This window comes from Ochlerotatus camptorhynchus, unplaced genomic scaffold (assembly GCF_037179485.1).
Source record: "Ochlerotatus camptorhynchus isolate MF236.1 unplaced genomic scaffold, CSIRO-AGI_Acam_v1.1 ptg000344l, whole genome shotgun sequence".
Classification (NCBI taxonomy): domain Eukaryota; kingdom Metazoa; phylum Arthropoda; class Insecta; order Diptera; family Culicidae; genus Ochlerotatus; species Ochlerotatus camptorhynchus.
Window position 1 is genome coordinate 579976 of NW_027040832.1, and position 25583 is coordinate 605558.

Consider the following 25583-nt stretch of genomic DNA (forward strand, 5'->3'; position numbering starts at 1 on the left):
AATAGATATCAGTCTTGCTCTTAGAAGTTTTGAATTTGTCATACCTACGATATTTTGCAACTTGTTCGATGCTAATGCTAATGCTAATCTTGTTTTCCGTAATGAGCATAAATAATAAATGCCACCGACGCCAAGGAGGCAGCTCCCACACCTGCACACTTAGATTATTTTACCGAAATCTGTGAAATTTCACCGAAATCTCAACAGCTGAACGTTCGGTAAACAGTTCGGTAATTTTTCACAGATTTCCTGTAATTTTTCAACGAATATCTGCGAAAAATTGTTGAAAAACCCTCCTGGAAACTCCTTGAAATTCCCTCAACATTTTTATAATTCTCTTAGTAATTCTTTTGAAACTATCTTCAAACGGTTCCGGGTCATTTGGCCGAATGTTGATTGGTTGCAAATTAATAAGCGAAATCGAAATTGACCCTGGCCTGTACTGTGCAACGTCTTTACTGCTGGCACAGTGTGGAACTCTTAACCACTAAAAAACTCTAAGTCTCAATGAACTACACATGTTTAAATGAAGGAAGAATCTCTCAAATTCATTAAATTTTAATTTTTCTAAATTTGATGGCATGCTGCATTTGATGGACAAAAGCCCAAACATAACTAGAACATCAAAACTCCAAAGAACTGCTCATGTTTGAAAGGGTGTCCGGTTAGAAATCATACCTATTGCATAACTAAAATAGCAGCTCACGGTTATAAGAATAATGGATCTAACGAAAACATAAAAATTCTATTTTATACTATATAGCGGAAATGGATGTAATGTCGGCCTTAATGCCCCTAATTTGGGCCCATACATAAATTCAGCAATCGACTAAATTTTTAATAGCGACCAAAAACATCCTTTAGTACCGTCCCTAGATAAAATTGATAAATAGCAGATTTTTAGCGATGAGCCCAATCTTAGATCCATAGGCCAACATTAGAGTCATTTTCCTATCTCAAAATTTCAACGCTTTTAATTGAATTCTGATGACGCCAAAATATGCTGCGGATTTTTTATATAAGAATCACTCAACGAGAAAAAAAAACGTAATTTTCGTTAAACCTTTTTCTGTACCTCTAAAATAAAGCAAAGTTCATTGAAGAAATCCTTCACAATGGGTATTACATAAAATTCGAATTATGTCTCAACTAAGAGGCAGGCGCATCAAGGAGCACACATATGACGTGTTTGTTTGTTAACATTTATGTGCTGCTTGCTTCTCTATTCATTCCAATCGACAGAATTGTACAAAACTGTTAGAAAGCGTTTTTAAATCGCTTCAAACTACTCAGGTGTGTGTGACTACATATTTTCGGCAGTCGCTTTTTCTTCGACAACCATATGAACTACATGTTAACCAGCTGTTCTATTATGGGCAACTCGAAATCAGCCGCATTTTGTAAATCTAGTATAACAGGATTGCTCAGTCGTAAAAATGTTATCAGATTGATGCTTAAAGACTAAGGAATCGTTTAAATACGATCAGCGAAGTATTTTGATGGGAAAATACAGTGAAAGTAACGTTTAAATTTTGGTTGCCGGTAATAGTAAATGGGTGACAACGCCGACAATTTTGGTTAAAATCGGAAACGGTCAAAGCAACTAGTTCGGTCACATGAGATGGACTGAATGTCCAATATAAAAGTACTCAATCTTGATTGTTTTTTTATAAGATACATAACCGATAACCCTCGTGTAGACCTGAGTGTGTTTAAATATTGGTGGATTGCGTGTTCATTTAATTTCTAACCATCAAACGTTTGAAAACCAATCGGTAATCGAGCGAATATCGTACTTCACTAGAATTATTGTAATTATTTATCTTCAGTAGAGAGACTTTCACAACCTTCCTTAGCTCAGTCGGTAAAGGTGCAGCTATAAAGCAGGACCATACTGGAGGCGGCTGGGTTCGATTCCCGGTCTAATTTAGGAATTCTCGCATTGAAAAATATCTCGATTCTGGCTATAGAATCTGATTGTACTTGTTACCCTACACTAGTGTGGAGGCGAACCAGCCCAAGGCTGAAAGCCTCCCTAATAAAGATAAATTAATTAATTAATTACACTAGTGCAAAAATGATACAGGCTTAGAAAGCGCTAAATTAACAACTGTGGAAGTGCCCAAAGAGGCGTAAAGTCCCAGTAGAGACGTAATAAAACCAAAGAAGAAAAATAAGAAGAGATACTTTCAGCCTTTGCACCTCCCTAGAACAACTGCTCATTGTTCGACAGATTGAACTCAACCTCAATTTTGCTCTTTCTTTTCGCAGGAGGTAAATACTCATCCGGTCAGTATACCTACAAAATCTATCACCTGGCATCGAAGGTCCCAGCATTCATCCGGTTGCTAGCGCCCAAGGGATCCCTGGAAGTGCACGAAGAGGCTTGGAATGCATACCCCTACTGCCGGACAGTTATAACCGTATGTATATAGCGTAGTTGATCACATTCCCAGCGTGTTCTACCCATCAGCGAACAAGAGGGCCCTTGCTCCCGGAAGGATATACCAAACTTTCCTATAGAGGCAAAAAAACAAAAGACAAAATTTCCATCTCACCTCGGTTCCGATGACCCGGACTGAAAAACGTACAGAGAGAATCGGGACTCCCATATATCTACGACAGGGTTTGGGATACTTTGTACAACTATTGGATGGGAAGCGAAAGTGGGGGTGGGATGCTAGTCAACCAGCCACGCCAGGAGGGAGCTTTTTAAATTAGCAAATGATCTGGAAGTAATTTCCTGTCGTTTGCTATTGGTATAGCTTCCTAGGCTGATTCGGAGCTAGAGCGTTGCGTGTGTAATATTAAAGAGCTAGGTTTACAAGTGGTGAATGTGTAGATAGCGCATGCAGTGGAAAATATTAATGATCGTGAATGATGATGCGAAATTCCCTGAAATTTATTTTGTTTTTCTTTTTTCGAGAACTGGATGGAAATCAGTTGCTTCATCAGATGCGGTTTATTGTAGATTGAAACTGTTTTCTTTTGCCACCGTACATTTTTACACCCAGTATGGGTAAGAGGGGCATAGTGAACTGGTGGGGCATAATGAGCATTCCGCACTACAGTCCCAAACCTCTAATTAGGCCTAAACATACTCATTACAGCTAAAATACTACTTTTCGAAATTTTGAAACTATGAGATAGTATAATAATTATTTGTATATGTAAGATGCAAGAAGAGTCAATTTCGCTTTCAGAGGGTCATAATTAGCTATTTTAGCTGTAATGATTAATCGTCATGAGTGAGTACTATTCGTTTTAGCTAATCGCTAATTGTAACACTATGGAAGCGAAATTGACATACACAAACTTTACCTCCTCTTCTTGCATCTTATATATACAAATTATTATTATAATATCTCATAGTTTCATAATTTCGAAAATAAGTATTTTATCTGTAATGAGTATGTTCAGGCCTGCCTCTAATTGTTCGATACAAATTAAATGATAGTAGGTTCAATATCACCATTGTAATGATTAATGACCAATTAATTTATTTTGAATCATGAGAAATCCAACGCTAATGAACAGCGAGCTCACTATGCCCCTCCTTCGCTTAGACATGAATTTTAGTGATAAACATAAACTGATTAAAATATTACAAGTTATATTTTATGTACATCGAATCAAGTCCAAGCAAATGAAAGCTCATTTTCTCTGTACGTTTTTCTTTGAACTGTCCATTCGGGATCATTCCTTCAATCCTAAAAAAACCAGAAGAAAACTTATCATTCAACGTCAATGAACTGCTCATAATTAATCTCCGAGTCCCGCAAAAACCAATATAATACCAAACAATTAATCCCCAATTCAAATGTATACCGAAAGCGAAACTTATTAAAATCCTAAAACACACAGAATCCCAAATGGATGAAGGATAAGATGATGCTGATGGTGGAAACGCTGCATGCCGATGGAGACGAAAATACGGAAAACGTAAGTGATTCCGACTACGTGAAAAATCTAATCATTTGTTTTTCTTTTTTCTGCTCTGCTCTCTTTACATGCGAACAATATCAACCTCCATCCTAAAACATGATTTTCGAACCAACACCAAAAAAAAAATTCAACACATATACTCACTATCTGAACTCTCGCTGCTGCTATCTGGGTGGGGTGTGGATTTTGGTGTGTGATTTTTTTTCCAACTAACCCTAAACCCTAAACTGTGGATACCTGGTTCCGGAAACTGCAACGTCCTTCTTCTGCAATCGTGCGAAATAAATGCCCCCGTGGCTGTGTCCATTAATCACATCAACCTCCTGTCCCGGCGCTTGTGAATGTGTGATTTTGATTGGATGTGGGTGTTTGTGTGCATTTGTGTGTATGTGTGACTCGCTTTCCTTCCTTTTGAATGGAACCATGTGTGGAAAAATCCCGCGAAATGACGCGAATGGAAACGTCTTCTGTCTGGCCTCTGACTTCTGGCACATGGTACGTTGGCGGACGGTGTGGAATCTGAAATGCTACTAACCATCAATCAAGAATCCCGGCTACATGAAGGAAAATTTCATCATCTGTATCGAATCACTGCACGTCGCCGATGTCGGTGATCAGAACAATGTGAGTGATTGCAGTGTAGTGTTATGAAGCTTATGCACTCTCTGGTAGAACTCTGTAGCATGCAACCGTAGCTTGCCTTCCGTTAACTGCTCTAGAACCTACATACACATAACTAAAAGTCTACATAGTAATATTAACTATTAAAGCATTTCAGCTTGATTTCCGCAAACTTTTATTGCATTTTCTGTAATGAATTCAACTTTAACTCACAATTTCTTTGTATATGTTTATCTATGGCAATTTTCGGTTTTTAGTCTGTCTAACTGTAGTGTTCTTACGATAGTGTTCAGTAGGCTTTTGAAATCCGTAGAACAGAATATATAAAAATCTTTTAAAAATTCACTCATAATAATTCATCGCAAACTACTTTTGGGATGTCATTAGGAGATTTCGAGGAGTATTTTTTGTAGGTAAACTGATGCAGGAATTCCTAAGTCAATGTCGTCGCTAGAAACACTAGATACATTCCCACAAGATTCCTGGAAAATCATCGGAGGGAGTTATGGATTAATTTCGGATCACTTTTAACCATCGAATCCGGCAGATGCCGCACCGCCAGTGGTGGCTGAATCAGATTTACAGCATGGAGATTTTCGGTATTAGAATTTGGAAAATCGTCAATTTGCACTATTTTTTTGATAATACTCGATGAATGTAGGGTTACGGTATGTAATGTGGGTCTAGTCCTTTCATTCGGCCTATCACGCAAATAAATAATTAATTAAGGAATATTACACAAAAAATAAGGAAAATATTGATCACTGATGGTTGATAAATGTGTACCACACACAAATCAATTTATATCACAACATTTCAATACATTTTCAGCTCTCGTAAGTAATAAAACTGGTTGAGAATATCACAATGTTCGGAGTTTTTAGCCGCCATGACTTATAAGGTTAAGATGGGAAGGTTGACTGACGATCATCAAATGGCCTGATTATGGCATTTATTGATTGGAATTACCTGATAATACACACTAGACGTAAAACTTACAGTTGCTGTTTGAATATTTTATGTTTATTTTAATTGTTTAACAACGTTTTCACAAGTAAAACATGGACCCAACTTTAGGGACACATTTCTTTTCTATGTTCCTAACTATGGCCCATGAAATTCATTTGACAGCATATAGCAATAAGAGTAACGTCAACAATGTTGTTTTGCATTTGGATGATAAGGAACGAACAGGAAGGGAGATTTTTTCTGCCAAACCTGTATAATGAACATCACAATGTTCTGATTTAGATATTCTGCGGTCAAAAGACGATAAGCGAAATTTTTAATTTTTAATTTTTAAATTGAGTGATTTAATGTAGTTTTCGTAAAATTTTCTCTAAGAAATGTTTTGAGGAATGAAGAGCATTAAGTTAACAGTGATAGTGATAAAAAAAAATACATCAGAAAACGTTACCAAGAGCGTTTTTTTGAGGATCAAACAAGATAGGACGAAGTTGCATCCATAAATAGACCCAATTTGGGGACAATAGACCCATATTACATACATTTCCCTCGTGAGTTATTGTCTTAAAAAAAGTAAGTTTTTCAACTTTTCGTGGTTTCTGATAGCAAACGACATGATAAGCATATCTAAGCATACCATTTAGCAGTAGAATATCGTTTGCAGGTAAATTCATTGATGAGTTATGATTAAAAACGTAATCGATGGCTGCATATTAGACCGAGGTTAGGGACGTATACCCTATTAAAACATGCGTGAATCTCAAACAATTGAGTTCAAGAAATATGAAGCTTTGAATTAGAATATAATCAAAAATATCATAAACACAGAGGCGTCGCGTGCCTCATTTGTTTACCTGTGCACCAAACTTTGTTCGTTATAGTTTACCACCACATATTAGTTTTTGTTTTATTCTTCAATGCTCCATGAATTCGAGGTACATATTCTCAATTACTTTATTAATCACTACCTAACGTAACATTTGAAGGGTCTATCATCTTGTGTGGCCCCTTTTTTTTTTATTTACACCTGTGTCGTTTTATTGCACTCTATTCGAGGTTTTTGAGATCAATTTTATAAAACCGTCAATAAAATTAATAGCTCCATCACAACCTTTTGATAACCGCTATAAGATCATCTTCCAGCTTAGTGGACCACTCTTGATAAGGTTTATAAAGCATGTTTGAGAATCACAATAAAGCTGTCTTAAAATCTTTTGTAAGAAAGTCCCATACTCTACAAAAGGTTCTCATAGCCTCTTTAAGAGTAATATTGTATTCAAGCAGTTTTATTACGCTTTGTTGAAAATCAGTAAATCCAATTTAATTTTTATTGCTTCAAAGCAACCGCCATAAATTAGCTTGTTAACGGCGCCGGTGGTGTAGTGGTAAGCGTGATTTCTCTCACCCCAACAGGCCTGGGTTCAATCCCAGTCGCCCGCCGGGATGTTCTGAGGCATAACATCTCTGATCACGCCTTCCTTCGGATGGGAAGTAAAGCCGTTGGTCCCCGGTTCATGAGTTGATGGGCCGATAGGTAGGGTCCAGGTGTGGGAGCTGCCTTCCTGGCACGTCGGTAGCATTGGTGCTCAGCACGGAAAACAAGATCGACGGATAAAAACAAACCAAAGGAAAAAAAATAGCTTGTTGTTGTTCTGTTCTGCTGAAACTTTTTTTTTCATATGGAAATTTTCAATTGTAAAAATAGGTTTGAGTGTTGGTGTCAAGATCACCATGCAATCAAGTTTATTTCATGGCGACATTAGTGAAAATCTTAAAGAAAATATATGACTTTTTAGAATTTCCAAAACATATGCGCATGAAAATTTATCGTGTATATTGGGATTATATGAGCGTTAAAAAATGCGCCTCCAGAATAATTCAAGTTAACAAAAAAGATTGGTTCAGAAATCAAATGAATTTTATGGAATCATCTTAATTTTACAGAAAAAATAGGTCTCAATAAATAAATTCATATCAATGCACACTGGAAATCATTTCGGATCTCTAATTTAGCCATTATTTTATTGAAATTTCTTGGATTTTATTCCAAGGCTAATGGCATTTTCATAATGACAATATTGCGACAGGGGATTGACGAAAAGAAATTACAATGTTAGGAATGTTTTGCCACTTTGGTGCCAGTATTGTCCATTCACAAGTTTTATAAGGTCCACTGCTAGGGTAGTTTTAATCAATGGTCTAGGATTGCGTGACAGAATGCCCGATAAGCGAGCTGATTGTTGAATTGTTGTGACCATCCACGACTGTAAATCTGATAAGAGACGCAAGTTGGCGTAGGTATCATCCTCCGACTCCAGATAATTATATATTTCCTCTTCAGGAGTCATTTTTGGTGTAGCAATGTGTCCATTCGAAGTGAAGATGGTTCAGAATGGTGAGAAGGCACACTCTTTACAGATTCCTTTGTGACATCCGCAGAAAATGCAGTGGCAATCAGCTGAAGTCACTGTTAGGATCAACAAAAGATTCAATAAATGTCTTAGGGAAAGCCGGAGTCTATAAAATCTCTTGTCCAGATTGCAATAAAATCTACATTGGTCAGACGAAAAGGACTTTGGAAACAAGGTTTAAGGAACACATCGAAGAGGTAAAAAAGGCTAACAAAGAGATGGATAAAGGACTTAATTATGAATTTAAAACCAAGGTTGCAGAACATATCGTTACAAAGGGGCACAATTTGACAAAAGATAACATTAATATCCTGCGGACTGTATCTTCGCCTTGGAAACTAGACGTAGCTGAAAGTTTAGAAATATTTAAACATATTCCATCAACATTGCTTAGTAGAGATCAAGGCAACGGATGTTCGAGACTTTTTAGCATGTTACCTAAAACAACGCATCGTATCATGCCCCTACCTGTTGGAGACTGAATTTAGGTACCTGGTTAGGTAAATTGTGACATAGGAGTGGATGCCTGCTGATTTTTAGTACCTATTAATTGTGTTGAGTACTAGGCATTGATGAAGTCTGCAAGTAGTATACGAAATACGCGTATCTGTTAAAAGATAAGCAATTATAACGGAATTTAAAGGAAATAAACCAACCCACTCAAAGCTCTTCTTAAAAATCAGTGTCCTTAAAAAATATTTTTTATATGTTTTAGGGGATAAAATATGACATCTATTTCACTATAGGTCATGATGGAAAAAACAAGTTATGATTTTTTTGAAAAACTGAAGTTTTTGGAAAAATATTCAATTTTTCTTTCGACTTGATTTAATGAAAGAACATCAAATTTACAGCAAAAAATAAAGGTAATCTTCCATTTAATTCCACCTCATTAATTTTGGTATCTATTTATTTTTCCAGGCTCATTTGCTGTAGTTTTGCGGAGCCGATATTCATTGTTTAGATAACAAAATTACTTAAAACTAAAGTTAGTAAAGTGGGGGTCGATTACTCGCGGCTATTTCGAGGTTAGGGGTAACAAATTGTAACAAATGGATGGCAGAGTAGGGATTGAGTTTTTTTTTGTATCTATGACGGATACGTATTTCGACTACAATGTGCAGTCTTCATCAGTGTCATTTAGTGGGTAAAGACTAATCAAAAACCCAACCCCCTTACTCAGCCCCTAGGTAAAAAATTTCAAGATCATAGGTATAAAAATGAAACTACAATGTGTTAAATTGGAACCTACCTAACTAAAAACAAATCTTTGTCACAGTAGAAGACCGGAATCGATGCATGACGTCTTCGATTTCCAGCCTCTACGTTTCGTCTCCTCGCTTTCGCACTAGAAATACTCAGATTGTAAAATATCTATTTGTAAATTGTAAATTGAAAGTCGCCATTTTGGATTCAAAAAAGGTGTCAGGAATCGAATTCCAGCTTTTTCACAAACTGGAACTAGCCATCTTGGATCACAACATGATGTGAGACATCTAATTCCGGCTTCTTCATGTGCCTCCCGTTCTCAAATATACATATTGCAAGTTCTACTTAGTTTATATGTAAACCGGAAATAGCCACCTTGGATTCCAAACTAATCAAATTTTAAATACTTGACTCTACACGTTACCTCGTTCCAAAAATATTCATATTATACGATACATACAGCCTTTTCGCAAACCGGAGGCTGCCATCATAGATTCCCATATGGTATTAGACATCGATTGTCATCCCTGTTCTGAAAATAATTATATCAAATTCCTACAGAGCTTTGCCAGAGGCAGTAGCTTTCTACAAGTTTTTGACGTATGCGCAGTGCAGGACGATCACATACCACATCACATACACTAGCGCTGTGTAGTGAGAACATTTTGAACCCAAGTAACATTGCAAGCTTCATAGAGGTTTTATAGCATTCTACAAGTCTAAATCATGGTCTACAGAACCCTCATAAAACCAAAATTGTTACTTGGGAACGTACCACTATCCAGAACGGTTTGAGCTCCTGAACATCTTTGCCGAGGACGGAAACTTGCTAGATGTTCAGGCTCTCGAGATATACACGCAAACCAAATTTCTCTTACATCCAATGTAAGGTTGGATTTATTACGTCATCTGCATATGTTTCATACAACAAATGCATTGCAATGGACTTTCCAGAATGCATATTTTTTTCCAGAATGTATATTTTTTTTATAAAACCTACACGAGATGATTTTTTAGGCGCAATGCATTTAGGGAAACAAACTTTGTTCGAAAAATAAGCTAACATAAAAATTACAAAATAGTGTTGAAAACCTTTCGGTGACAAAATTATAGGTGTACATATCGCGAAACATTGCATATTCTGCATAAAGCTTGCTTCATTTAGAATTGGAACAAACTTTTGCTCATATTGTGGTGCTCCTGGTGGACGGATTTGGAAGTTCTTGGCGCCCACGTGTCGGGAATTTTGTCAGCTTCACGTATGTATTTTTGACATTCCGCAAATCGACTGTACTTTGTAAACAATCAACATGGAAGCCGAAAGAAGGGAAAAAATTGTGCACAGTTATTTGGAAAATCCATTGTGGTCTGCATCTAGGCTAGCGAAACAGCTGAAATTGCCCAGAAATACCGTATGGCGCGTTATCAAACGGTATAAGGAAACATTGACGACGATTCGGAAGCCTCAAGCCAATCGTCGGAGTAGAACTGTCGACCGGAAACTGCGTGGTAAGATTTTGAAGACGATTAAGAGGAATCCCAATCTGTCGGACCGTGATTTGGCCAGAAATTTCGGTGCTGCCCATAGTACCGTGAGGAGAACTCGACTCCGGGAAGGAATCAAGTCGTATCGAGCTAGCAAACAGCCAAATCGGACCATAAAACAGAATAGTGTGGCCAAAATCCGTACGCGGAAGCTATACGACCAGGTGCTGACCAAGTTCGACGGGTGTCTTCTGATGGACGATGAAACCTATGTCAAGGCTGACTTCGGGCAAATCCCAGGTCAAAAATTTTACTTGGCAACGGCTCGGGGGGATGTTCCAGCCAAATTTAAATTTGTTTTTGCCGTAATGTTTTGGCCAGATTTGGCAAGCTGTCATTACAGCAAAGTCGTTCAAGAATGGTATTCAGAGAAAGGGGTCCAGTTTGTTCCGAAAAACCTTAACCCACCCAACTGCCTATTGAGAAATACTGGGCAATCATGAAGAGGAGACTCAAGGCAAAGGGAAAGGTTGTCAAAGACATCAATCAGATGAAGACCTGGTGGAATAAGATAGCTAAAACGATGCACGAAGAAGGTGTGCGCCGCCTAATGAGCCGTGTTACAGGAAAAATTCGAGAATTACTTCGAAACCGTGACGAATAATTTTATCCGTATTTTTTAAAAGTATGAAGAAAACGCTACATTTGTATAAAAAAGATCTTGAATTCAATAATAAATAATTGAAATACAGGCAATTGTTTTTGTTCCAATTCTATCTGAAGCAAGCTTTACTTTTCATGCAAATCTGTAATAGAATCTTACATTTCCCGGTTGGGTGTAGCAACTAGAAAATAATATGCACTCTAGCGCTGCGTAGTGAGATAACTCTGAACTAATTTCTCCTTCAACCAGTAATTTCCTAGATGGTCAGCACATAATATATATATATACAGGAAGTTCACATGTTCACTAGCGCCAGTGGGAGAACTTTAAAGTTATTTATTCATCATCAGGGAGGCAGTTACAGTTTTGCTGCCAAACGTTGAACAGTGTTGTTAATGACGTTATTGCCGTTACGCTGACGTTGACGACAATAACGCCATCAACCCTGTGTTATCTGTCTTATCTCATTCAGCGTAACTTTATGAAAATATTTTCAACCAATATATTCTTTATATGACCTCCAGCGCCAGAGGCAACAATGGTAATGGAATAAACAAGTTGCTATTTACGTAAAAATCTAAAATAACTTAAAAGTATTTGATTTGAAATCATGTACAATTGAGTTCTTTAATTAAAAAAAAATCGGTTCAAAGAGCTCCATTTTCTGAGCACAACGATATTTTTTCCGAACGCATAGACTTTCATTTAGATATTTAAATCAAGATTCATTTAGTTTGACCCTAAACTAACTAACTGACAGTTCACTCCCATACAAATTCCCACCAAGGGGCGCTAAGTTGGTGATTTTTGCTAATGTAATCACATTAATTTAAAATAGTTCTAGTGTACCAAAATTGATTAAATTTTGGATTTCAATACCAATTTCAATGCAGATTACGAAAATGAATTTACCTCAATACCCTCAAAGAACCCAATTTAATGCATAGGAAAATGACGGCTTCGACACTTTTTACCTTTTTTTTTACTATTTTTTACCAATCCAATCAGGATACCCTACATACGAAACATTTTGTTGTTGTACAGATGTAATGGCGAGTGCTTAGCAAACCTTCTTTTCTGAATATATAAGTATTTTAGTGTAATATAAATATTAAAAACTTCATGCTCTTCCATCGCTCAATACCTTCCTCAATTTCCAACACATGTGTACAGTTCCATCGTTTCACGTCCAACAAATTCTGCATGCTTCTCTGAACATAAAAGTCGCACTTGAAAATTCACACTTCAATCGATACATTTAATCAATTTGCTTGCACGCTTACTAATCAAAATTTCTACACCTTTCACTAAAGCAAACATTGTTCATTAAGCATCCCTCTAGTTTCATTATATTCTACCAACCTTGTACCTATTTGGGTTGCGGTCGTTGCCACGGCCGCAGAACTTTTCTCGATAGTGAAATGATATTTAATCGTATTTCTTTTGTCTTTATTCCATCAACTTTGTGTGTTTCTCCCTATGCAAACGCAGGCTCATGAGTTGCCGCCAGAGAAGCTGAAACAGCGTGAGGTGCTGTACATTGACATTGCCAACGATCCCGTGACTCCCGCTGACTACCGAGAGACCGAAGATCCTACTAAGTACTGTGTCCTCACTGGAACTGATAAAAGTCAGCAGGACGAAATGTGTGATTAATCCCTTTTCTTTTACCCGTAGATTCAAATCGGTGAAAACTGGCCGAGGACCGCTGGTCGGTCCGGACTGGAAGAAAAAGGTTCAGCCGGTGATGACCTGCTACAAGCTCGTCACCTGCGAGTTCAAGTGGTTTGGGCTACAATCGAGAATAGAAAACTTCATCCAGAAATCAGAGCGAAGACTGTTCACGATTTTCCACCGGTAAGTTATGTTCTAGAACTAACGAGCTCATGTCTACTCCCAGCAAGTTGTTTTCTACACTGAACAGGAAATTGAACCCGTTGTCTCCGTATTGGAAATACAGTGTCTTAACCCTTCTGGGATTTATTTTACACAATTAAATTTGTTTTGTAGTTTTTATCAAAAATCACTTAAAAAAACCCAAATAACAGCAACATTTGTTTTGGGATGTTCTAGGTCATCCAAACTATTCTGGAGTGTTAATTCTTGACATTAAAAAATGTTCAAACATGTTCATAAAATCTAGATTTATCATTCAAGATTCGTTCGCATGACTTATGATTCTAAGCCTTCTAAATCGTTCAGATAATATGATCGATAAAATTACCCAGTGCTTGCGCCATGCCCTTAGCTAACAAAACATGCCCAAACAAAATCATATAGTCTCTAGCAGTGAAATGTTTCCAAGCCGGATTCTTGAGTATGAATATTCGCATCACTTACGATCGTTTTCCATGGATACAAGATATTCTAGCTCTAGGTACTCCAAATCGTCCTGGAGTTCAGATCGAACAATCTACTAAGCAAGAGGCCTCAATTTTTAATTTCATTCGATATACTACAGAAACTAAGACCATTTACTTTGAGGAATCAAGCATAAACTTATCAAAATCTGGTTGTTTTTGCCTAACACACCAGGTAGGGGAAGTTGGGGTTCACATCCGATCAAAATTTGAAGTAACATTTAAAACATCTTTTTTGTCTTCAAAATTTTCTGAGTTGGTTGGAAATGCTATCTATTATCAACATGAAGCTTTAGTGTGATAATTTATTAGCTAGAGAAAGTTCTGAAGAAGGTAGGTTGATAGTTCCACTAGAGTACGGCAGTATGAAAATAGAATATAAGTTGAAAATGAGCGAAGGGTCCTTCTATACACTGCCGTACTCTAGCGGAACTATCAACCTACCCTTCATGTTGATATTCAATAGCATTTTCAACCAACTCTGAAAATCGTAAACTTAACATATGAGGTAACAAAAAACACTTTGAATGCTTTAAAAAGTTCAAACAAGGAGAGTTTAATGAATAACATTCCAAAAAACGTGTAACGGCAATTTTGCAGTGACATAGCTTAGTCATTAGTTGATTAATATCAAATCTTGTGCTACTACTAGAATCCCTAGAGTCTGTAGATTATTTTGATTGCAAATAGATCCGAAATTGTAAAATCCATACACGTAGATTAAAAACTATAATGTTGATTAACTAGCACGCATGTTCATAATTAGCCAGAATATAGTCATGGTTCCAAAATATGGACACTGGGGACAACGAAATGGTTCTCCGGATTCGGAACATCCATGAAAATGGTTAATCCACGAAACTGATCCAAGAGCTCCGTGATTTTTTTTCCAAAACACTTGAAACACTTCATGTTCCGAATCATCCGGAGGATCGTCCCTTGCCCATCCGGGCCCATATCTATGTCACGACTCTAAATTCATTCACGGTTGTACGACATTTCGTGGCAATTCATTTCGCGGAAACACTCATTTGGCGGAAGTACAGCTCTTTAGAGATTTCCGTGCATTCTAAAATATGGGAAACTAGTGATCTTCTGACTTGGATGTAACAAAATGTGAATTCTAATTTTTATACTTTAGAAGAATTTTCCTTCCTTTAAACAAGAGTAGTTCCTTGGAGTTTTCATTTGCTTTTTGAAATATGGGAAACTGGTTTTTAAACTATAAGAGAATTTTCCTTCCTGTTTAAATGAGCAGTTCTTTATCCTGAATTCGTAATCTTTTTTTAAATTCATAAGACTAGTACTTCATTAAAATGCAATTCCAGATTTTCCGCGAAATGGGTTTCGGCAAAATGGACTATTCCTCGAAATGAGTTTCCGCGAACTGGGGCATTTCGTAAAATGGGGTATTCCGCGAAATTGGCTCCGCCAAATGGTATTCCTCCTCCTTCTATATTTGAATTGGTGGCCCTTAAAAAGGTCGTTTGTTTGTTGGTTGTTGGCTCTGAAAAGAGGGCCTTTTGTGTTTTCAAATGGTGGCCCTGAAAAGTGAAAAGGACCGTTTCCGGTTGTTGGAGTTGGAGGGTACGGAACGAATAGGTTCTGTTGCCTTTAGACGCTCCTTTTATTTTGGCGATATTTGTTGATATTGCTGTTGTATTTTGGATGGAGAACTATCACGAAATGCATAAACGTGCTACCAATTGACGTCTGCACGAAGGTTTAGAGCTGGATGATTTACGCAAGTTTATTCTCTCACGGGGACTCAATGACCCAAAGCTTATATTGAATTTCAGAACACTGCTATTGGCAGTGATTGATGATTCTTTGCTGTTATTTCTCTCTATGATTCAAAAATATTTAAATTTTGTGAATATGTTTTACCCACCATCTAGAGATCTTAAAAGAAATTCTATAGCGTAGAAATCGAGTAGCCCTGAAAAAGGCCATTTGGGATCCAAGAAATTTACATGCTGGTACTTTCGGGATGGCGTGCTTACACCAATGTTGTAGTCAGTCTAACGGAACGACTGCAGTGGAACGCCCTAAAGACGGTGAAGCTACTCAGAGAGTCTCCAACGTCCGCGTCCTTCAGGGTCCTACCAAATTTGTGGTAACCATCTCCGTCGCTAATTAAACTGCCATCTTGGATCGAAGCGAACAAACTAGTGTACTTTGGTATCTCCAGAGACAGCGTGCTCAGTTGGCTTTCCTGGCAGCAGCATTACGCAGGTGATCATTGTAGCTGTGTAACATTCGAAGGATGTTGTTGCCGATGGTAATACTTCTCATTCCGATGTCCCGTCCATTTTCTGGGTCTTTCAATTTAGTTGTGACGACAGTCCCCACAGCTAATGGAATTGCAACTGATCACGTTCACTGAATTAGAGTCTGTATAAAACTTGCAGAATAGCTAATTAGGCCCCTCCCTTTTGGAGTAGTAGTAGTAAAATTTACGTTTATTTTCTAGGTTTTTATGTTTCAACATTTGGTTTAACATTTCAATTGGTTAGCCTTTGGCTCTTCATCTTTGTTCTAGTTAATTGGTTATTCTAATGTGATGATTGCGTTTAGCGCTAATTTACAGGATACCCTTTGTGGGATTGTTTTGGTTTGAATTTAAAAAGTTGATAACCTACCTACTTGAACACCTAACTCCTTAAACTAGGTTGCCAAATCACGAATGATCTGGTGGTTTGATCGCAGACAGGCAACTCTGAACCTTTCCACCGTGGAAGTCTTTCGCTCCTCGAGTGTTTGAAGATTGGCCAGGTGGTGAATATCAGAATTACGAGTTCGCGGTGGACTGTTAAGGATCATTCTGAGGATCTTGTTTTGGATCCTCTGAAGCATTAAGTGGTGGCACTTAGCACAACTCTCCCAGATTGGCATACCATACTCAATAGCCGGCAGAATGATTTGCTTGTGGACAGCAAGCTTGTTTTTGAGGGACATGGTGGACTTCCTGTTTATGAGAGGGTAGAGCGACCTGATCAAGATGTTACACTTGGTGGATGTCTTGTCCACATGGGATCGGAATAGCAATTTGCTATCAAGGGTGAGACCAAGGTAGACTACTTCACTCGACCATTCAATGGGAGTGCTATCAAGATGGATCTTGACGTTAGCAGGCGGAACAAGCCGAGGTGAATACGAGTGTGGAAACAGAATGGTTTGTGTTTTAGCTGCATTGATACAAATCTTCCAGCTCTTAAAATAGTCGGACAAAACATCCAGGCCTGATTGTAGTTTACTCGCCAGAGCACGGATCACTCGACCCTTATAGATGATGGAGGTGTCATCTGCGAACATAGATAGACAGGATACCACCACCCGGCAGAGGAGGAACGACTGACGTGAAAATGTTGAATAGGATAGGCCCAAGCAGGCTACCCTGAGGGACCCCTGCATCAACGTTGAACGTATCAGAGGGGACATTGTTCAAGTAGACCTGGAATGATCTGCCCGACAAGTAGTTTTTGATGATCTTCACGAGGTAGATCGGAAAGTTGTATCGATGCAGCTTGTACACTAGACCATCATGCCAGACATTGTCGAACGCCTTCTCGACGTCCAACAATGCCATGGCAGATGTATTGGAAACGGACTTGTTCCGCTTGATGATGTTAGTAATCCGTGCGAGTTGGTGGATGGTAGAGTGGCCTTTCCTAAACCCGAATTGCTCTTTGAGCAGTGTTGGCAAAATCAGAAATCAATTGATATTTTTCCGCTCTCATGGGCTCGCAATATCACGCGTAATATTGGAACAAAATATCATGCTTGATATTGATTTTATAAGCTCATTTGATATTGCGAGACTATTCACAACGTGCAAACATCAAGCTGAGAGTTGACTGGACACAAAAATGATTCCATTGCACATCGTTTTCTTAGAAAGAGAAATCATAGTTTGCTATCTCTTTTTAATCTTCACCGATGGTAGACGCGAAGCGACTGCTGCAAGCCGTTATGGAAATTTTGGTTGTATTCGGGTGTAAAGCAAAAATCATTAAACTCAATCTCACCACAGTTTGGTGAAATTTGCAGTTGGTGAGTTTTGTTAGCTTGATATTCCAAGCTGCGCTATCACATTGCAAAATCAACCGCAGTTGTTTGCTTGTTGATTTTTGTCTACGAAAATCAAGCGTGATCTTGGGCGTTGGTGAGATTTGATTTTTTGATATTTTCCCAACACTGTCTTTGAGAAAGATGTTATTATCATTTGAAAACACCAGCAGACGGCTGAGTATCAATTTTTCGAATAGCTTCGAGATGGAGGATAAGAGACTGATGGGGCGATAGCTTTTGGCACTGGTAGGATCTTTGCCAGGCTTGTCTATTGGAATTACTTTGGCTAACTTCCAGCATGCAGGGAAGTAGCCAAGCTCCAAACATTTGTTGAAGATAACGCTAAAATGGTTGAAGAAGTCAATACTCAAGTTTTTCAACTCGAGGTTGACTACACCATCCATACCCGCAGCCGTCATGTTTTTAGTACTTCTAATAGAGCTGCTCTCACCTCATCAACCGATATTCTACTATGATCATGCACTACTACGGGGGTGTCAGCGACTCTAGTCATTGCCTCCAGTACGGCAGGCCCATGGGGGTTCACCACAAATCACAAAATGTTGACCAAGAGCATTGGCCTTTTCAACTGGGGTTATCAGTAGGGATGGGTCTAAGTGGTCAACAGAGGAAAGCAAAGGGATCGGTCTCGACTTATTTTTCAAAATTTTGATCATCTTCCAAAATGGTTTTGCACAATCTGGGAGAGAGCGAATCTTTTTGGTAAAATCGTTATTTCTGAGTTCCACCATCCTGGCCTGGATTATTTTTGGTTAGCCTATTGACATTGGTCCTCAAGTGGGGCAGCCCAGAACGCTGGAACTGCCTACGAATGGTGCTACGGAGCCTGATAAGATCTTTGGTTGGGCTGTCAAGGTTCAGAGTATGACTCACCTGTCTGGATGCTGGTATGTGCTGCTCCCTGGCACGGGATATCGCCTCTTCGATGGCTTGCAGACACTGATCGACTTCTTCGTACGACTCCGGTAGGACGTCGTAATCGATTGCTGTGTTCACACAGCGCTGATACTGCTGCCAGTTGACACGATGGTAATTTCGCCGGGAAACTTGAAACCTATTGGCCGAGGAACCTACTTCGGCCACCACCGGATAGTGGTCCGAGCTCAGTTCCTGATAGGCGATAGGTTGGGAGATGTTATCGCCAATGTTGCTGATGAAGATGTCGATGGTGGCATGAGCTCCGGATCGACTCAACCGGGTGGGAGTGTTCGGACACAGAATGTTGTAGTGGGCTTGCTGCAGATCGTTGTATAATATTGTGCCGTTCTGATTTCGCCGACTATTGCCCCAGGCGTTCAGGTCGCCAGCGATGACGAAATTTTGCCGCCGTCGTGTAAGCTTGATGATGTCTCTTGGGAGGTCTGTGGCCGAGCCGTCCCTAATGTTGGTTTGCTTGGGGCAGTAGACCGCGATGATGGTGATTGGACCAAGCGATGTGCTCACCTCAATTCCGATGGCTTCGATAATTTTCAGCTGGAAGCTTGGTAGTAGCCTGGCAGCTGATGTTCCGCCTCGCAGCGATGGCCACTCTCCCTCCCTTTTGGAGTATTTTTTGTCAGAGCCTTCCTAGTTGCAAGTATATGACAGCATTCACACCATACCAAGATGTGCTCCGACCAGCATTGAATTGGATTGTTGTGAAAGAACAACTAGCGCTACTTGACTTTTCATACCAGTGCAAGTCGATGCCGACCGGATGACGACGGCGCAGTCATGCTGCCTATTGTGCAGGGCTGGTAAAGGGTATGTGATGTAATAATAGTGTCTTTAGTGACTAAAATTACAAAAATAGTGACCAAATAGTGACTTTTAAAAAATAATTCCAATAATTCTTTATTCTGGTATTTTTCATGCTTTTTAAAAATAAAACAAATGATAAATTTGTTATCGAAACATAAGTACAGGGCTAATAGCAGATCACTTTTTAGTGACTTGGTCACTATTTTGAAGCCAGTCACTAAAAAGTCACTTTTTACACCAAAAAGTCACTAAAGTCACTATTTCTCTAAAAATAGTCACTAAAATCACTTTTTCACTACTAAAATAGAGTGAAATTTAGAAATATCAACAAAATGTTAAAATTGAGTACTTGGCACTAAGGAAGTCTACAGTAGTTTTAACAAAATATACATATCTGTTAAAAAATTGAAAATTTTAACTAGGGTGACCAGTGAACCGCAAAACTTTAGAGCACCAGGAAAACTATTAGGAAATGCCTTCAATTTCGATTGAAAATTGGGGAAAATATATCACCTTTCCCAGAAAATATACCTCCTTCCCCAGAAAATAATTTGTTAACCTTGGAAACTTTCCAAAGGGATTTATCTGTGATAGATTTTCAAAAGTCTTTCAAGGATGATTAAGAACTTTTAAAAATCCCAAGTAAATTTTAAGAGAATTTTAAAGGATTCTAGGGATGACACCAAGATATATCAGAGAAGAATACCAAAGTACAGACTACGAAAGTCTAATGTAAAATTTAGTGCTCTGAGAACCGATTTCTTCATCTCCGCTTAAATCTTAAGTCAGATTTACCTATATAGTTAAACTTGGCTTATCACATACGAGCGTCGCTTTTGGTTATTGTTTAAATTATTAGAGACGCAAAATTCAGCTCCGAAACAATTTTGAAAATAATATAATTGAGGGTGGATTTTAACGAAAGTTCTGAGAAGAATTCTATGATAATTGGGTGAGGATTCTAATAAGAATTTAAATAGGAATTCAACATTATTTCTGAAATATTGCTTAAGGGAACTTTGATGAAAATTCCATGAAAATCCAGTGAACTCCAAAAATGGTCTGTACGGATAGTTCTAAAAGAATTCTGGGGTTAATAGAATAGAATTCTAAAAAGTTCGAAATAAATTCCGAGAAAAAATCCAATGGAATCGAATTTTGAGGGTTCAATTTCAAAGGAATTCTGAGAAGAGTTTCAAAGTTATTCTGGGATGGATTTTTGTTCTGAGAATTCTGAGGAAATACTAAGGGAATTCTGAGGGGAATGAATGCCGGAGAGCAGTTCAAGGTTATTCTAACCAGAAATTGATTAAATTTCTGAAGTTAATTGCATGGAAATTCTAAGGAGCAGCGAGCAAGGACAATTTTGAGAAAGGTACGAAACGGGTAGTTGTTTACGTCAGATGGCTACTTGAGTGTGAAACAATCGATAGAACTGTTTTCGCACATCGGAGGTACATGAGCAAATCGGTGATCATTCCTTTTGCCAGTGGTGGCAGGGGGAAACACCCCTCACCATCCCTCATTAACGGATGAGCTTGCTAAAGGAGATTCTCTACTCGATTCGTACCTTCCTCAAAATTGTCCTTTATCGCTTACTACTTTCAATATACAAATTTCACACTGTCTTACTATAACGGAACTATCAACTCTTTATTTTCATCTCCTCATCATCAAATGTCCACTTTAATTCTGATATTTGATGTTAAGCATTTCCAACTACGAAAACAATCTATTTCCACGAATTTTGTTGATTGTTTGGCAATGAATTTCAAGAATGCAATATTATTTTTGTAAAAGCTTATTTGGAAAATTATTCTAAAAAAGTTCTCGAGAACATTCTGAAGAAATTCTGTGAAAAGTTCTTAGCGAATTATCAAAGTTATCAACCTAGATATATCAAAATTTTAAAGATTTCAAACGCAAAATCAAATTCAAGCTCATACAAAAAATGGGATTTACTATTTGCTAGGTATCATGTATAACGTAAGCAAAAGTAAACTATTCAAATCACTTCAAAAGCACTTCACAGGAGATTCCGTTGTGAGAAAAAAGTTTATTTCAATATCAAACCGTATTTCAATTTCTAAGTTACCATATAAATGGTTACTTATTAATTATTTACAAGTCACTATTTGGTCACTATTTCCGTAATTTTAGTCACTAAAGTCACTACTATTACACCGCATCAGCACTACCAGCCCTGTAAGTATGAATTGAATAAGCAAGAGTACGTTCCAATTCTAACTTCCATTTCCTCACTCTGCAGATCACAAATTTGTTATTAGATCGCAAAATAGAGGCACAGAGAAAAATGTTCAAAGTACCGATTTAAGACAGCAATATTAGAAGATATAGGATATATATGAAGCGATGCATTTAGCAACATAAAGAACTGCAGTCTAGAATTCAATGTACATAGATCTAAGTTAGCCATGAGTATATTAATAAAAGGTATTTCTGGTCGTATTTTTACTTTGCTCCATTCAGTGCTGCAAAATCTCGACAGTACACGGTGATATTGACAATTCTGCTTTGGTCACTCATTTTAGCTAACAGTCATAGTCAATGCAAACCATGTCAATTGTCAATGACAATGGTGTCAGTGACGAACATGTGCAGATTTGTTTATTAGCTAAATTTGTAACAAAATTAAATGACTTGAGCAAAACAACTACATGGATCCATTTAAGTGAACAAGTATCTACGTCCTGAGCTACTTGGATAACAATAATGTGACACAGAATGTACTAAATTACACTTTTTGTTACCAGGTGAATCTTTGTCATTGACGAAAAAATGAATGAGATTTTGACGAAGGTTTTTTTGAGGATCAAGTCTGTCAGTGACTATGTGACGAACAATTTTGTCAATATCGCGCGAAAGTCTGTCAATGACAATGACAAATCTCAGCACTGGCTCCATTCCTCTCAAGAATAGAATCTTCTGTAATTGAGGTGTTACAGAAGACATAGGAAAAGAATCATAACTCTGAGACAACTTTTCTAGATCGCAGTTTAAGAAAAAATATCATTATTATGGCATGAGGAAAATTTTCCCAGATGGAATGATCACGGACATAAAACAAAATTGCCAATAGCATGCCGGGCGAAGGAAAAAAAAAACACAGATTGAACAAGAACCAGCTGCAGCAGCAACCGTTCTCCTATGTACCTATCCACTAAATGATCACTACGGGGTACGCGTAGGATCAATTCTACCGTGGCACAAGCACAATTTCACACTTAATTAATCGAATATTTATCACAGCACTGCGAAATAAACTTTAACGTTTGTCATTATAAATACCACTATGAAGTTCGTTTTGCTTTTAATTGAATGGCAAACCCACCGGGAAATGAATTTATTCCGACCAACAGTACATTACGTTTTACTTTTCTTTGCAGACAAGTATTTTGCTGGATGGACAGCTGGCACGGGCTAACCATGGAGGACATTCGTGAGCTGGAGGACAAGACCAAAGAGGAACTGGACAAACAACGCCACGTTGGAGAGGTTCGCGGAATGCGCGCCGAAACGGACTAAACGTCTGCTAGCATGTTTTGGGGGGAGTCATACTAATTGGTTCTGGTTACTTGGCATAAAGGGAAGGAAATACAATGGATACCGGATATTATAAACATTGACAGTTGTCTTGGAGAAACAAAATAATAAAATCTAAATCGTGGTTGAATCGTAGGCGGAAAACAACAGTAATTATACAATAAAACAATTACAAATAGGTACACCACACATACACAGATAGACAGGCAGGAATCTACTTAGATACACAGACACTTACAAAACAAGAAACAAAAACACACGAAAAGCAACTAATTAGGCATCATTTAGAAAGCGTGGATGAAGTTTAGAACATATGCAAAGAAGTTATATTTAAGATAATGCAAAACAAGCACGTAGCGAGTAGCGGAGATGGATGCAAAACTTTAACAAACAAACAACAAAATATTTAAATCCTGCTGGTGATGAAGCAAAACAACAAAAGAAATCAGAAAACACCTATAAATAGAATATAACAGTCTATAGAATGGAAGGATCCAGTTTATTCCTTACTTATGCAGAGAGCACTATTTAAGTTGAATGAGAATGAAAACAGTCCATGCTGGATTTAGTCAAATTTGTTTTTAAAACGAAACTAATTTAATACAATCACGCCCATGATAAACGTTCCCTCGTGTTTTTATCCTGATATTTAGTTCACATGTCATACACAAACACGTGTACACCAATAAGTTTTGATTAGTTTTTTTTTTTTCTATCATGTTTTGATTTTAACGAAAACCTAATATTTAAAATAATAGCATACAAGACCGACTAATTCCCGGCAGCAAGGCGTGCGTGAGTAAATAAGCAAATGCACTGAAATAGGGAGAAGAAAGCGTGTGTGCGATGAGCTATTGTAGTCCAATCGTGTGATGGTTCCATCGGATGAGATGCGCGCGTTGTAGATTCAATTCTCTGTTAGGGCAAAGTTAACTAAGCAAACTCTTTCCATTAAAATTATGACGGTATAGCAGCCAAAAAAGAAAAAGAAATGGCAAATAAAGCAAAAACTAACGTAGGAAAGACGGCTGCGGCAGAAACGAAAAACGAAACCTTTAGAATAGTTACAGTCTGGCTGTATCGATTCGTTAGTTACTGTCTGTTTCCGTTTTGTATGATATGTTCTTTCCTCCCGGTATGCAACAGATTACATCTAGACAGAAGATTGGAGACAAAAGCATGAATTAGACTTTGTTCCAATAAACTTGGTCAATGTTATTGAATTAAAATTGGAATTCGAGTAAAAAGTTGTCGGTTGTGTTTGGCGTTTGTTTCGATTCATATCCATACTACTGTTCCTTTTGCTCGCGCATCACACACTCACAACAGGGGGTGGATACGTGCGCTTGGCGGCGTTTATACACGTAGTATTATTTTGATCACCGTTTTCACCTGATTTCTACACTGACAGCTTCATCGTTCTCATTCTGTTTGGTAAGTATTTGTTTTGGTTTTCCATATTTTTCTTTCTTTTTAGACGATAAAGAAACGAACAAATTCAACCAAATACTGTATACCACACTGTTCAGCATAAAAGCAAAGTTTTACAGATATATCTATGTAAATACTATTTACACACTCTAGTCGAAAGTATTACAGAATCAACAGTAATCAGCAAAAGGAAACAAAATAGTTCTCAGTGTTAACAGTCCGGTTGAGCAATGTTTCCTCACTACTCTGGGAAGTTGCACCAACATTAACCGACATCTATTTGTTCTTGATCATATATATATTATAACGAAAGTATAGCTGTGTGTTTTGAAGTGAATTCGCATATTAACAGATGGTTTGGCTTGTCTTCGCCGTACAGACGAGATGATACAGTTGTTACAGCAGTTAGCTTATATGTTTTGAACAAATCTAAATTGAGACAATATAGGATGAAAATCGAGAAAACCTGTTTCTTTTCGGATTTTTCCACTTCTGTTCTGTAGCATCTAGGTGATTGCCTGTGTCTGTAGTATGTGTAATGTCATTTCTTTGTATGTGCAATGTATGTGTGCTCTTCGATTGAAGTACATTGACCCGAATGTCCCATTTCCTTGAATTGAGTTCGCCTACTTGCGCTGTTGCTCATTATCAAAAGAAGACGAAACACATTTAGAGTACACGCTATTTCAAAACTATCCAAATTTGGGTATAATCCACCCAGATCGGTCAAAACTGAACCTACCCAAAATGGGTAAACTGTGTTGGGAGTGACAAGTTGACAAATGAACAACGTCGATCGGTTTCATGTCAATGTTGTGCATTTGTCAAGTTGTCACTCCCAACACAGTTTATCCATTTTTGGGTAGGTTCAGTTTTGACCGATCTGGGTGGATTCCACCCAAATTTGAGTAGTTTTGAAATAGCGTGTAGGGTAAGGATGGGTGTGGGGCAAGATGGGTCATCTACTTGATTTATTTATTGTTTTGATTATCAACATCAACAGGCTCAATGTAGCGCTCCACTGCTGGTTTGAAAAGCAAACCATCGTTATGATTACATTGAACCTGTCAAACAAATAAACTAATAAATACCCTT

General features: G+C 37.9%; 1 protein-coding gene across 2 annotated transcripts in view; it reads left to right on the forward strand.

The window, feature by feature from the left end:
* The window catches only part of vib (phosphatidylinositol transfer protein vib), an 80449-nt gene extending 56766 nt beyond the window's left edge, over window positions 1-23683 (forward strand). Inside the window, exons 4-8 of one of the 2 annotated variants that reach the window (XM_065231206.1) lie at window positions 2272-2423; window positions 4492-4569; window positions 12793-12902; window positions 12979-13158; window positions 22901-23683. In XM_065231206.1, the coding sequence (XP_065087278.1) occupies window positions 2272-2423; window positions 4492-4569; window positions 12793-12902; window positions 12979-13158; window positions 22901-23039 (659 nt within the window). In that variant the 3' untranslated portion in view covers window positions 23040-23683. Of the gene's footprint in view, window positions 1-2271; window positions 2424-3864; window positions 3943-4491; window positions 4570-12792; window positions 12903-12978; window positions 13159-22900 lie in introns of both variants that reach the window. The other variant, XM_065231205.1, reaches the window with a different exon arrangement.
* Window positions 23684-25583: the final 1900 nt, after the last annotated feature.